The 16,173-nt window shown below is 37.0% G+C and overlaps 1 protein-coding gene across 1 annotated transcript in view; it reads left to right on the top strand.

Moving 5' to 3' along the window:
- Positions 1 to 16,173, top strand: part of LOC114350368 (START domain-containing protein 10) — a 47,624-nt gene that overhangs the window by 17,364 nt on the left and 14,087 nt on the right. The window contains exon 3 of the mRNA XM_028301146.1: positions 10,925 to 11,057. Coding sequence (XP_028156947.1) covers positions 10,925 to 11,057 — 133 coding nt within the window. The remainder of the gene's footprint in view (positions 1 to 10,924; positions 11,058 to 16,173) is intronic.

The raw sequence follows: 16,173 nt of genomic DNA, 5'->3' as shown, positions 1-16,173 counted from the left end.
ATAACCCTCGTAGACAATTACTTTCTTTATTCTTCTGGGCAGGCCCCCTCTACGTGGACTGACGATCTGGTGAAGGTCGCGGGAGGAGTCTGGATGGGGGCGGCGCAGGAATGGTTGTTATGGAAATCCTTGGGGGAGCCCTTTGTCCAGCAGTAGACGTTAGATGGCTGAAACGAACGAATTCTTCTGTTCTTGTCATGTTAGCAAAACCTGATGTCAGATTTTTTGTCTCCAAACTTCTGACATTGCCGACTCGGTCGATTGTACACACCCATTTCTTTCGTAACCTGCCAAATAACGTAAATGTACGAAAGAAAATACTGCCTATTTTCTTCTGATTAATTTCGTTACGAGTCTTATGAGAGTCTAACATTTCCCCCGGGCTTACTCGGAATTTACTTAGCTTGGTTTTATTGGAGGCTGGGCTGTAAGTAGATTCTGGCGTCACAGGAAAAAAGGTGGGAAGATTTCTAAATATCAATTGCTGAGCAGTAAGCTATGTTAAATTATGTAAATCCTAATATAAATATACAGAATAAACCAATAAATAAGCAGATTGCGTCACTACAGTAAACATTATTACGTAAAAAAGCTAATGTATTCAAATGAAAATTGCTTATACCTACTCGTAGGCATTAGTTTACAGTGTTTTAAAAAAACTTTTTTTACGCTTCGTTAATTCCTTTAATAGTTTGTGACAAATACTGAAATTATCTGAAATTCAAATAATTTAAATAAATGTCTAGAAAAAGAATTGCATAAATATATTATGTTAATTTGATAGGTATATCCTAAGGTAATAAAAGTTAGTTTGAATTTCAGCCTGTAAATTTTCCATTGTTTTTTTGAATTGAATAGAAGCTTACCTAGGAATCAATGCGGCCATATTGGGTCGTACGTAAAGCAGCGTATTATTGATAAAATATAGTATTTTTGGAATTCCTTGGGGGATTTGTCCAGCAGTGGACATCATTTGGCTGAAACGATCGAACGAATGAATGAAATAGTTAGTTTAAGGAAATGTGTCATCGTCTTAAGAATGAATTTTGAATTTCAGCGATACTTTTCCCATTGTTTTCTCGAACAGTGTACCTACCATGAGTTTACGTTAGGTGTGCTCGCTAGCGAAAACGTCAAAAATCTCTATCGAGATTTTGTTTCTTGAAAGTAGCCGCTAGGGGCGCTGCACAATATGTCATACAATTAATGTCATTTTTTTACGCAGTCGCTAGCGAGCACACGTAACGTAAACTCATGGCACAGAATAAGTAATAGTAAGGTACAGAACGATTACTCCGCAAGACGATTTAAATAAATGCGAGTCTTGCTGCGACGCGATACAGTGGAATTCAGCTCGCACAGCACTACGTACCTACAATTTTATTCACCTACAAGTTTTGTCTCTTTCTATCGCGTGCCTCTGAACTCTTCTTACGCTGTTAGGGTTGCTGTCTAGTGAAAAAAATAATTAATCTACTTAAATGTCATGAGGTACGTACCTCATGATACGTATGTATGTAAGTACGCATTCATTATGGNGAGCAGCCATAGTAGATAACACAGAGTCGTTCAAGAGAGTGCTGGGAAGAGTTTCAGCAACCGTAGTTAAGGATCGGCTGGGAACAAGGATAGGCAAATCCAACTCGTGTGGCTTGACAGGGATACGCTAGTTAAGACGGCCCTTTTCAAGATTTGGGAGCCGTGTGGTGACGAGCCATTGGACGTAGAGAGGGTCATTAAATAATACGTATATTTTCGTGCTTATTAAGATGCTCGTGCTCGCTTCAATGATATCAGCAGAACTGACTTGACTCAATCGATTATTGGAATCGATATAACGATTCGAATCATCATCATCTGAATCAATATTAAAAATAAGTACAAAAATAAAAAGAGATGGTGTAAAACCTATCAATGACTTTCCGTTAGTTGAAAAACTGCCGATATGGCAAAATTAGATCACTTTTTTCGAAAAACCGAAATACCGGTATTTTCCTCTTAAATACCGGTATCAAAATACCGAAAATTTTGACCGGTATACCGGTATTTCGGTATACCGGTATACCGGTATCCATGCCCTATTATTGGCTACAAAAAAGTGTACGCATTATAACAATAATTATAAATATATCATCATAACCCAGCAAAGTTTCCATCAAATCTTGAAAAATACACAAAACTTCATTAAAATAACATTTAATTAAGAGTTTTTGTACCGCATTTGTACAAATCCTCGAATCTCCGAGGATCCATTCAATTTCGAACAATCCAAAGTTTGTCGATCATAAATTGTTCCCACGGGCTAAAACATGATACAGCTCTGAAACAAACAAATTGAAACAACTGTTCCCGTTGATTGGCAGCAAATCCGCGAATTCTTGATCCGATAATTAAAAGGGAATTCTGAAATCAATATTGGTTATTGGGGCCGCTCTTTCAGTAGTAACAATATTGGGTACAAAAGTGGAAGATCGGGCACTTTAGATTTGTTGACATAATTGATTAGCTGATTGAGCAACCAAAAATTTTAAGCCACAACTTTTATAAAACACTTCACTTACACTTGTAAAAAGCTTTACAAGTTTAAAATTAACTTGCAATTATTAGATGTTTAGTTGTTAAGATACTTTAGTGCCGTATTATGACCACTTATTTATAGCATAAAACTAGGCGCAGACCATCGATTTTTCGTCGGCTGATAGTTTAGTCGGGCAGTTGATCAGTATGGGCATGTATGGAAGTTCGCACATTACGCCGATTCGATTTGGCCGGCTAAAAATCGATGGTCTGCCCCTAAAGTGTGTGTTAACTATAGTAAACAAGTACTAAACACAACGAAAACGAGACCAAACAAATGGGAAGGTTAGATTAAAGACTCTCTCACTAAATCGAATATATGGACCTACGTCGCAGCTTCATTATGAAGCCTTCATAAAAACTTTGCTGAGTAAAATGAGCAAACCTCATCTCGCCTTATAAATTGATAGCAATGATTATATCAAGCCTCCAATTGATATACTAAGCGCTGTAGGCGTTAACGTAATGTAGTTAAGTGCGCCGTAGGATAATAAATTAACACCCCGACCGCTAAGCCCTTCGCCTCGTCCTGAAGTAATAATTGCTGATTTACGGCTTAGCTAGATACGTTGGATCAACGTTTAAGGGACTAAGTGGGACTTTGTAGAATTAATTTTATATTTTATTATTATAATAGTAAAAGTATCGCAAACAGACGTACTATACCCAAAGGTAAACTGGTGAAGAATGCTTTAGTGCGTTAAGTTCGCCTTATGTACAAATTTGGCATTAAAATTTTAAATAAATAAATAAAATACTGTAACTAGTTTTTAGTTTGAGAATTCTAACCTTCGCGGTACGATAATCTTAAGGCGTTTAGGCACACGTCCCACTTGAACCTTACTTTTTTATTAGCCTCTTTAGCCTTGTGAACCTTGTTCAATATTATACAGGCATTCCTTAGATCCCTTTAGCTATCATGATCTATATACCATGGCCTTGGTCATCACTTGCTTACTCTTCTAGGACTTCCAAATCACCACGCCCACCACACCACCTACTTCTATTTTAGTCGATTTCTGCAACCAGATTCATTTTCGGGTCTCTGTGCAACTTGAGACCACTTATCTGTACGTAATTATTTTAGTTCTTCTCTTATCCCGATCCCAAGTCCCGAAATGAAAACCAAACCCGATATTTACCTGACGTCCCGAAATTCGATATTCTTGACGAACAAAACATCATTAGCTAGCGAAAATACGCACATGAGGAAAATTCTGATAATAATATTAATTGGCTATGTTATTAGTCCATTAACGAACATTGTAGGCCAACCTGCTTGATCGATAAAGGTTAAATTAATTTAGTAGTCAGTGAATATTGAAACAGTTTATTCATTCGGACTAACTCTGAAAACTAGTGTATATTTTGAAATAAAAAGATGAAGACGTTAGATTACCTACATAGAGTAAGACATAAAATTTCACTAAAGTTGTATCAAAATAAATTGTCATCTTACCTGACCTCTAATCTGCAAGATGACAATGACTCTGAAATTAAGGCTATTAACTCCAATTTTATGGCCATCGTCCCATTACAATGTTAGATTGAATAGATACGCTTGATTTGATGTCGGAATTACCCATTGGAGTACGTTTGACCAGTAGGTCTAAGAAAACGACGATGATAATATTTGATTTGATACGACGCAGAAAAATTGTATTGTGTTACAGACAAAAAGCCGAGCTGCGAAGTACGTAAAAACAATTGACAGCCTTTTTTCCTTTTTTTCTTTTTTTTATAAAAATTTATCGAATCAGCCAGTATGCTGAGCATGGAGGTATTAAACATACCCCCCCACTTGAAATCACTTAGGGATTTCAAAATAAAGTAAATTAAACCTCTTCAAGAGGAAAAGAAGAAATAATAAAACACTGCACGCATTCTTACAGGGACAGTGAAAATTAAATTATATTGCACTCCAGCAACAACTTAAAGGTCGCAAGGATAAGTACTTGCATTAAAACAAAATGAATGAATGAATTAATTAAGAAACAAAAATAAAACTTCCCTAGACCTATATACATAATACACCTCAAAGCGGAAAAAAACCTTTGAGTTTCGTTAAGATACGATAGATTTCGCTCCTATGAAATTTCTACCGCAGTCACTGATTATGAGCCTGCACAGTCCACGGTTTGAAACAACCTATCAAGGGCTGCTATAAAAGCTGGAGTCGACAAGTCAGTAACAACCTCCAAATGAACAGCCTTAACTGCCAAGCAGACCATAATGCAAACGTATGTCTTATAAGTGCGAGCGTTACGTCTAGTGCTTTCTTTGACAGTGACAAGCAGAAATGAGTGAATCGCTGTTAATGGAAGCTGCGCATTACGCAAACGCCCCCCCACACGCAGTAATCCAGCTTCATCAATGAATGGACTGAGCTTGAGCAGCGATTTGTTACATCTGGAACTGGAGTTGGTAGCGTACGCATTCATCATGGAAAACCTTGGGAGAGGCCTTTGTCCAGCAGTGGACGTCATTTGGCTGAAACGAACGAACGCATTCTGAGCAGTAGTCATGGTAGGTTAGGTTCCTATACTATCCTAAGAATTATTGATTACCTACATGGCCAACATACCTTTCAGTATCTTTGGGAAGCGAAAAAAAAAGATAAATCCGGTAGATTTCTTTTCGAATTTAAACACCCGAACGCCGCACAATATTATTTCTTTCTCTTTATGTCCATTTTTAAATAATACTTCGATCATAGAATTAGGTACTACAACGCACGCCAGCATCCTGACGGGCGCGCGCGTGACACTCGACTGATATAATACCCGCCGGCGGGGCGCTTCGCTGTAGGTAATTATCGGATGTACCGCGCGGAGTGAGCCAGGCCTGCTCATGGTAAGCACACTGAATAGAAGTTATGTATAGTTAAAGTCGGCAGTAAAACAGCAGTTATTCATGAAATAAAATACTTTTCCGTTGGATAAGCTTTCTAGAAAAATCATTTACTGTCTCTTTCGAATTCCATCGGAGTCCGAGATAAAAGCCGGGACGGACGGCCGAGTGATTAAATAAGAATCGGATTTATTCCTTTTGTAGATTTCTGATAATGTTCTTTTATCTTTGCTAAGTCGAGTTTATGAAGCGTTGGCTCGCTGAATTTATATGAGGGGCATTTATTGTGCTTTAATTCATCCGTGACGTTTTTAGTATAGCTGTTACTACCATAGTAGATCGGTAAATGTAATAATAACTTTAATAAAGTCTATGTAACTTTGCTGCCTGTAAATGTCATGCCACCAATGTGTAGTGGTAGAAGATATTAATATACGAATAAAGTCGTCTAAGACAAAATAGCAATTTTGTTTTTCTGAAAATGTGTTAAAAAAAATTCTAATAAATTAGAGAATCATGTTATTTTTAGGTATCATATTTATTTATTAAAACATAAAATAGAAGAGTAAAGCCCGTTTTCATCATCAATCCCTAAATTTTAAGTTACCCTTATCAAACCAAATTTCCTGTTACATGTTACCATAGGGGTCACTTAAAAATTAGGGATTGATGGTGAAAACGGGTATAAGACTACAAATGAGCTGAATGATGTTCAGCAGTGGACGTCCTGTGGCTGAAATGATGACGATGATGATAATGAAGACTACAAAACTCTTTATACTTAACTTGTTTTACCTATAATAATAAATAAATAATAATAAATATCTTTCGACAATTTCACACAGCGCTATCTAGCCCCAAAGTAAGTAAAAGTAAGTAAAGTAAGTACCTAGGACTAATAGATAGTCAGACAGAGCTATAAATATGTACCTATACAATACAGAATCCGCGTCGTTCCTCGCTCCCTAAGCTAGTTATTGACTTTATTGAATTACTCAGAGTATAAGGAAAAATATTGGCACCTCCCCAGCTGATCGCGTTGCGGGTATCGGCCTCAATCCAGAGATAAGCACATTATGATGCCATTACAGCTGCCGCATTAGACGGCACGTCGACATGGTTTTTATCGATTTTTTGAGATAAGCCCATGCGTTTGTCGCCAAAAATCATCGATAAGTTTTTATCACAGCACGCATCTTAACCCGGATGGTGTTGATTTAGGTGGCACTTGATTGCTTAATATGTTCTTAAATAGAGACTTTCTTGTCACCCACCGCTACAACTCTTGTGTAGCCAGGATCTACAGCTTCACCGTCAATAAAACCCTGCAACTAGTGAAAGTCAAGTTTTTCCCGGGGGAAAGATAAACTGTCATTGGACCTGCAACGAAATTAATCAGAAGGTATTTTAAAAACATAAATAGTGAGATCTCATTATTATCCCATTAAAACAACCCTGTTTGTCGACTTCGCAAACAAAAGAATTTAGGTCTACATGGGTGCCAAGTTCTGAAGATAAAATATGACACCTGGCACTCAAATAAAATTTTGTAGGTATTTATTTCTGAGGGAATGCATTGCAGAAAACTTAATGATAAATTAAGCCTTAAGTGAATTTAGCCAAAACAATTTAGGCACCTAAAAACACAATTTTTTGACTTCGTGTGGAATCAAACCTAGGACTGATGATCTGAAATATCTTTAATCTTCAATTGTCTGCGTTAAACGGCAAATGGTGCATGCACACTGCAGCTGCGGCTGGCCTAAATAGCAAGGAGGCCATTGCGATGCGACGCTCCAATCCTTCACAGGTACATAGGTACAGTCGACAGCACCTCAGATTATACATTTTGTTGAAAAATCGAATCTATTACAACTACATAAGGTCACAGTGTTTATGCTGACTTGCCGTCGTCTGTACGCGTAGTTTCCACCGACAGAAATGGCAAGCAAAAATTTACATTAACACCGAATCGTTGAGTCTAAAGTGGTGTGCCTATATCGTTGTAATCAAAGAAAGTTCGTGTCCATTCAAATTCAAATGATTTCTTTCAGAAACCAAGTCTCATAGTAACATAATGACTCACACAAGTCAAAATAAGACTTATTATTTACTTAGGTAGGTATTTAGGTACCTACTCTTACTTAGATTGCGAAACTATAGATGTTACTAAAACAAACTACATATTTTACCGATAGTTTTTCCAAGTCTAGCGCTGGTTAGAAGCATAATTTGAAGATAAATACTGTGGCATCTTATGTCTTCTTAGTTGTAAGTGCGATTTTCCTACAAAAAATATTATAGTCCTTGTTATACCTACGTTTGGTTGCCAAATATCAAATTCATAAACCTTCCCATATTCCCCCTCGCTAGTATCTTGTATTCAGGGCGACTTCCCAGATCGTTTGGAGTCCCTGGGGTGAAATCAGGATCGTTGTTTGTACGTGAGCACGGTTGACCCGTAAAGTGTGGTGTTACTTACCCCCGTCGCCTCTTATTGTTAGGTGGTTATTTTTATTCAATTTTCACAAGCGCTGAATGTCATTGAATATCTGATAGGTTATAAGCAGCTTCAAAAGTATCAATTGTAACATATCAAAGTGTAGAAAGTTTTTTAAAAAATGTAGAGCTTTTAATGACGTGAGATGTCCACCCACAAGGTGGACCGACGACCTTATAAAGGTAGCNGTGTAGATAAAATAGAAGAGTAAAGCCCGTTTTCATCATCAATCCCTAAATTTTAAGTAATCCTTATCAAACCAAATTTCCTGTTACATGTTACCATAGGGGTCACATAAAAATTAGAGATTGATGGTGAAAACGGGCACAAGACTACAAATGAGCTGAATGATGTTCAGCAGTGGACGTCCTGTGGCTGAAATGATGACGATGATGATAATGAAGACTACAAAACTCTTTATACTTAACTTGTTTTACCTATAATAATAAATAAATATTAATAAATATCTTTCGACAATTTCACACAGCGCTATCTAGCCCCAAAGTAAGTAAAAGTAAGTAAAGTAAGTAAGTACCTAGGACTAATAGATAGTCAGACAGAGCTATAAATATGTACCTATACAGTACAGAATCCACGTCGTTCCTCGCTCCCTAAGCTAGTTATTGACTTATTGAATTACTCAGAGTATTAGGAAAAATATTGGCAACTCCCCAGCTGATCGCGTTGCGGGTATCAACCTCAATCTAGAGATAAGCACATTATGATGCCATTACAGCTGCCGCATTAGACGGTACGTCGACATGGTTTTATCGATTTTTTGAGATAAGCCTATACATTTGTCGTTTAAAATCATCGACAGGATTTTATAACGACGCGCGCTCTAGCCCGGATGGTATTTGGCACTTGATTGCTTAGGGCGGAAGGTTTGCGTACTGTAGCTGCAATATTCATTCTTAAATAGAGACGTTCTCGTTCCCACCGCTGCAACTCCTGTGTAGCCAGGATCTACAGCTTCACCCAGTAAAAATCCAACCAGTGAAGGTCAAGTTTCTCCCGGGAGAAAGATAAACTGTCATTGGACCTGCAACGAAATTAATCAGAACTCAGAAGGTATTGGAAAATCATTAGTGAGGTCTTATTATAATCCCATTAAAATAATTCTGGTTGTCGACTCCGCAGACAAAAGAATTTAGGTCTACATGGGTGCCAAGTTCTGAAGATAAAATATGACACCTGGCACTCAAATAAAATTTTGTAGGTATTTATTTCTGAGGGAATGCATTGCAGAAAACTTAATGATAAATTAAGCCTTAAGTGAATTTAGCCAAAATAATTTAGGCACCTAAAAACACAATTCTTTGACTTCGTGTGGAATCAAACCTAGGACGGATGGTCTGAAATATCCTTAATCTCCTATTGTCTGCGTTAAACTGCAAATGGTGCATGCACACTGCGGCTGCGGCTGGCCTAAATAGCAAGGAGGCCATTGCGATGCGACGCTCCAATCCTTCACAGGTACATAGGTACAGTCGACAGCACCTCAGATTAAACATTTTGTTGAAAAATCGAAACTATTACAACTACATAAGATGCCACAATGTTTACGTTGACTTGCGGTCTTACACCAATTACGGTTATTTGGTAAAATGAGACTTTTATCATTACATATTTACTAGGTTGCAAAACTATAGATTTACCGATATTTTTTCCATGTCTAGTGCTGGAAAGAAGCAAAATAATATGAAGGTGAATACTGATGCCATCTTCAGTATCTTATAGTCTTGTTTTACTCTACCTACGTTTGGTGGCCAAATATCAAATTCATAAACCATCCCTTATTCCCCCTCGCTAGTATCTTGTATTCAGGACGACTTCCCAGATCGTTTGGAGTCCCTGGGGTGAAATCAGGATCGTTGTTGGTACGTGAGAACGGTTGACCCGTAAAGTGTGGTGTTACTTACCCCCGTCGCCTCTTATTGTTAGGTGGTTATTTTTATTCAATTTTCACAAGCGCTGAATGTCATTGAATATCTGATAGGTTATAAGCAGCTTCAAAAGTATCAATTGTAACATATCAAAGTGTAGACAGTTTTTTAAAAAATGTAGAGCTTTTAATGACGTGAGATGTCCACCCACAAGGTGGACCGACGACCTTATAAAGGTAGCAGAAAGGCGCTGAGTGCAGCCGGACGATGTGGAAATCATTGGAAAGGCAGCAGTGGACGTCCTGTGGCTGAAATGATGACGACGTGATTATGAGAGCTTTTAATTGGTTTTGTCTGTGTGACTACTAGGTACCTAAATGCATTTAATTTTTTTTATAAATATAAAAAGGCTTTCTTGTGATGCACTTTGTTCTTCACTGTATTCTCATTCTAATAACATTGATGTTAAATGGATAATAAAAGTATACAATTATGAATAAGGGTGAGACATTTAAAACTACACATTCTACATTAGCACCGTTAATGCATCTGTTTCACCAACTTTGAAACACCTGCAGCGGATGGGAATATAACCTAGTTTTGAAGAGTCTCCATGAAACTAATTTATCTAGAAATTGCACTGCTAAACAGGTACGATCTCATTCCAGAACTATTAAAGATCTTGAAGACTTAGCGGAGTGTTGAATTGAAACTGCAATACATTTGCAGATAGTATTCAACTGAAAGTAATGTGAACTTTAGCTAGGTACCATAACAATACTATTTAGTAAGTGTTAGTTTTTAAGAGTTTTATGAGCTCATCGACAAAAAAAATTTTGGAGCAGAATAGGGTTGTGTAATCTCAAATACCGTGCTAGGTATATAAATATTTACTGTATTTTATTGAAAAAGAGGCTGACAAAGGTGACAGGTTTTCCTCCGCCACTTCTTTTCAGCACCAGCCCATATTATTATGTTGTCCTGAAGTGGTGGGCCCTGCAAAGGGCTTATGTCCTGAATAAACTATTTGAATTTGAATTTCTGTGACTTTACTTATCTTTAGATGACTCTTTGAACAACCAGTTTTATTGTCAATATTTCTTGTTAACAGTGTCGTGCCCAGCACCGCTCAAGAACCGCGACTTCGTGCTGCAGCGGTCGTGGCTCGACACCGGCGATGAGAAGATGATCCTCAACCACTCCGTCTTCCACAAGGACTACCCACCCAGGAAGGGCTATGTCAGGTAAAATTAGGCACTATTCCCACCTCTCGTTCCCACCGCTGCAACTCCTGTGTAGCCAGAATCTACTACTTGATCGGCAATAAAAACTCAACCAGTGAAGGTCAAGTTGCCCCGGGGGAAAGTTAAACCGTCATTGGACCCGTAAAGAAATTAATCAGAAGAACATACGAGTAGAAAGAGTTCGAAATTAGGTTAGTCATCATCCTATCATCATCATTATTTCAGCCACAGGATGTCCATTGCCGAACATAGGCCTCCCCCAATGATTTCCATATTTCCCGGTTGGTAGCGGTCTTCATCCAGCGCCTTCCTGCTACCTTTATGAGGTCGTCGATCCACCTTGTGGATCATCATCTTAGAAGAACCAAAAAGAACGAACGTTTTACTGTGTTTTTCGCCTTTAAGATGTCAGTTTATCGAATAGAAGGGTGTCCTATACTAGGTTACTGTACACGTACTATGCTGAAACATGGTCTCTATTCAAAAAATCATTACTACTAATATTCAACTCAATCAGTAACAGTTCTGTGAAAAATATGGCAAAATAATTATGAACCGTTGAGTTTCCAAATAAAAACAGACTAAACAACAATTTGTTATTTCTTTGATGTTACTTAAATGTTTAGACGTTCATTATTCTCGTTTTCCTACAGTAATTAGAATTCTTAAGACACGAGTGATTAATGGTTGGTGGTTAACTTTCTGAAATGTTCACATTACACAAAATTTTGGAGACATCCTTAAACGTATTTACAGTCAGCATTAAATATGTAGTTAATGACACGCAAAGTAGCCAACAAGTACACAACACGTCTTTGTTACAATTATCAACTTTTTGGCCACTTTTACACTATTTGACGCTGAGTGTACTGCGCAGTACTGGGAACCTTTAAAGCAATATTCTCTGCTGATTCGAAAATCACGTTAGAAATTGCGTAAGAAAGACGATAAAAAGGGAAAAAGAAACTGCGACTAAGAGATTCTTTAGTCTCCTCGCACAATGGAGGTAAATGCTCGTGCCTGAATAGGCCTCAGCCTTTACAATATTACAATACGTCGGATTATCACTTTGCAGCCGCTTTTCAGGAGGAAGGTTTTATTAAGCACTAACTTTTTATTAACAGGTAATTCAAACAATAATCTAAACGCTATATGATTAAAATGTTATTTTGTATGTTTTCAACCGACTTCAAAAAAGGAGGAGGTTCTCAATTCGACCCGTATGTTTTTTTTTTTTTCTATGTTTGTTACGCGATAACTCCGCCAATTATGAACCGATTTGAACAAATCTTTTTTCGGCGTATAGGTAATACCTCAAGGGTGGTCCCATTTAAATTTAATAATAGAAAAAACAACCCCCAAGGGTGGAAAATTCGGGATGAACTTTTTTANCGTTCCAAGCATTTACAGCATCAAATAGTTAATGACACGCAAAGTAGCCAACAAGTACCTACACAACACGTCGTTGTTACAATTATCAACTTTTTGGCCACTATTATACTGTTTTACGCTGTAGTGACTGTACTACGCAGTACTAAGAACCTTTAAAGCAATATTCTCCGCTGATTCGAAAATCACGTTAGAAATTGCGTAAGAAAGATGATAAAAAGGGAAAAAGAAACTGCGACTAAGAGATTCTTTAGTCTCCTCGCACAATGGAGGTAAATGCTCGTGCCTGAATAGGCCTTATCCTTTACAATATTACAATACGTCGGATTATCACTTTGCAGCCGCTTTTCAGGAGGAAGGTTTTATTAAGCACTAACTTTTTATTAACAGGTAATTCAAACAATAATCTAAACGCTATATGATTAAAATGTTATTTTGTATGTTTTTAAAAATGATCTACTACGAGTACGAGTAAGTGTAGAAGAAAGAAACAAGTTTTTTGGCTCAAAAACAGAATGAGTGTCGAACGCACACACGTCTTATTATTTCATTTTCTTGGTTTTTTTGTGATAGATAAAGTGTTCTATTGCTATTTTATGTAAAACTAAAGGAATTTTCGAGTATTTCCACTAAAAATAAAACGAGTACACAAATAAATGACTTTTAAATTGAGAATCATCGTGAATGATTAACTATGCTCTCGATAAAATTTTCCAGTAATGCAATAAAACGTAGCTAAATATCTTCCGACTTGTCGAATCGGTTTATTTATATTGGAAATGAGCTCAGTTATCACCTGATTTATAAACTCTCTTATCTGTGCGCGGAAAATACTGTTCACATACTTATAATAATTTAACATATAGGTGTTAATAATTTCAGATATCTTCTCTTGCAATTCAAGCATCACCTTTCCTTACATTTTTCTCGTACCTACACGTATTTCAACGTCAGTAAATAGTTATATTAATAACAATAAATATAAAGTACAATAAAGGCTTATAACAATGAAATATAAGAAGGAAGGAAGCTAATAGTTAGTACTTTGTCTGAAGTAAAAGTAACCAAATTAAAATTCGTTAATTCAGAATTGTATAAGTACCTAGAAACTTTATAAATATAAATGCTCTACCATTTTGGCCGGTCCTTAAAAGCCCAAATTGCTTACTTATTTACTGAAGCGCCGTATAATTTGCGTTTTCTTTGCCGAAAGCCGGCAATCATATTAATAATATAATCAAAGTCCCGCGGAACTGAAAGAAGCCCGGTAATTAAAAACCTTGCGTCCTGTTCTCTCATATAGGATTAGACTAGTGGGAACGGGACAAAAGAAGAGCTCTTGCGAAGGAGTTTGCGGGGCGGCATTTTTAGTCGATCTAAGTGCCGAAACGAGATGGGTTTCAATGGCTGGATACTTTGGAGTTTTCTCGATTAAAGGGACTTTGTCGTGGCTTTCCTTATCGTGATTAATTACTCTAAAGACAGAGTCGTTAGCACTTTTTATTGAAAATATACTTTAAAATTTTTAAACGACTTCATTATCAATAATAGCGTTAGGTAAATTCGAAAGTTTCAATACTGAACTGAACTAAAAACCAATAAAAGCTTAAAGCTTTCTCGTTGCATTGTTTCTAAAATTCATGAATTCTAAAAGCTTTCGCAGCAATAGTACAACATTTGAACTAAATAACTTTCACGTTAGGAATTTTATTCATTTTAGTTCTGTTTCCATTGTGATGTGTCAAATGGCTTGTTTATTCTTCAGGTAATTTAATATGTGACGATAGAAAAATCAGCCCTAAGTACAATATGAAAATCGTTCGCCTCTGAAATCTTTATAAGCTCTACTTAAGATTTCTTACTACACGCCTCTATCATCAAAGACTAGTAAAAAGATAAAAGCTCCACTAAAAACAAACAAAATAAAGAAACGAATTGGAATAAATTCACCTTTATTTTTCAATTGAAGCAAACAATACAAATAGTCATGTCACTTCCAAAAAAGCCTCNAAAGCCTTCGGCAAATACAAAAATCTGATCTAATAAGCAGCATAAGAGTAGGCGCACACCGTTGATTTTTAGTTGGCCGATAGTTGTGCCCGATTTTAAATTGTATGAAGAATCGGCCAAATCGAATCGGCGTAGTGTGCGCACTCCCATACATGCCCATACTGATCAACTGCCCGACTAAACTATCGGCCGATGAAAAATCAACGGTGTGCGCCTACTCTTAGAGAGTAAATAGAATAAATATTGGTCTCAAAAACTTATTCCCGTGTAATCAGAAATGTGAATTGGTTGCTAGGGCTGTCACTCGCAGATGTAGCTTTAAGGTTCGGAATATAATAGCATTATGATATACTTTATCAAATGCCTTTGAGTTATTCGATGATCAAATAATAATATTTAGAAGTGACGATAGTCGAATGGTGAAGGTGACTGGCCGACTGGTGATCCGAGAAACGCGGGTTCGATTCCTGTCGCCGCTCGACTTTTGTGGTGAACCCATTCGAGCATATTATTTAGTTTACCACGAGTATAATACTTGAAGATAATGCTTTATTTATTTATGTACTTTGGTCATAAATACATTTTATGCAAAATACTTTCCAAACATTTTTGGCTGGAGAGCACAAAACTTTATTTAAACATTTACTTCAGGGAATTTGCAAGGCTCGAGTAGCCTTGGATTAATTTCCTAATATCTAAACTGATAAATAAAGCGTTTAAGCAAATTTTGTTTGTTGTTTACCCTCTATTAGACATCAGTCCTTTTGACACTCAAAGGTCGTGGCTTGGCACGAAATCGCTAGTTTAAAATTGGTGCAAAGCAGTAACTTCCGTTTCTATATTGTTTCAGTCAGAAACTTGATGTTAATGCTGTCACTTTCGACGGCTAAGCTCTGACTACTAGAAAATACAAATGTCTTGCTCAGTAGAACTAGAAATAGTTAAATGCTAACAAAATATCAAATTAAAAATCCGGTAACAGAGGTATATCATGAAAACAATTCTTTTAGAGGAGCTTCAAAAAGGTTTTTTGGTGTTGAGAATTTCAAGCATTCTTTTTTAGAAAAAGACTGTCAGGTTAAAATATTTTTTTTGTGTCAAGACTTGATTAATTTTATGATCCTCAAAGGGCTGGCAGGCTATAAATTATAGTAAAGTTTTTGATGGTAGCCCTATGTTGTCATTATTTGCCCAATTTGCGGGCACTCCAGAGATTAGATAGCGTCACGCGTCCGACCGTGACGTCGGCCTTCGTCGTGACGCACTCGTCTCGGCTAAACTTCATCATGATACCTACTCGTTACCTCTACCAGAGTAAATACAAATGAGTAGGTCGTCTTCATAGAAACGCCTGAGCGTTAATTGTATGTGAGCGCGCCAATACGTATGCGGCGCGCACTCACATACAAACCGCGCTCGGTGCGTATCTATGAAGATGACCTACTCATTTGTATTTACTCTGCCTCTACATATTAAGTTTAATCGAGATTTTTCTCAATTCACTACTCAATCTTTTTGCTTTTTCAAATGTTTTAATGAACACCATGAAGTCGCATTCTTACACATTTATTCGATTACAGTGATTTTATTTCTGGCAGTCAGGGGAAAGCGACCTGACCATCATCAGTGGCAATGTACGTCATAGATAAACTATAAATTTATATTTTGTGGTTATGGAGCGTTAAATGGATCAGCTATTGAGAAGCAATCCAGGACA

Source organism: Ostrinia furnacalis, unplaced genomic scaffold, assembly GCF_004193835.3.
Source record: "Ostrinia furnacalis isolate ACB-3 unplaced genomic scaffold, ASM419383v2 OfSCF0868, whole genome shotgun sequence".
Taxonomy (NCBI): Eukaryota; Metazoa; Arthropoda; class Insecta; order Lepidoptera; family Crambidae; genus Ostrinia; species Ostrinia furnacalis.
Note: the sequence above shows the minus strand (reverse complement) of the source record. Positions and strands in the feature narration are given on the sequence as shown.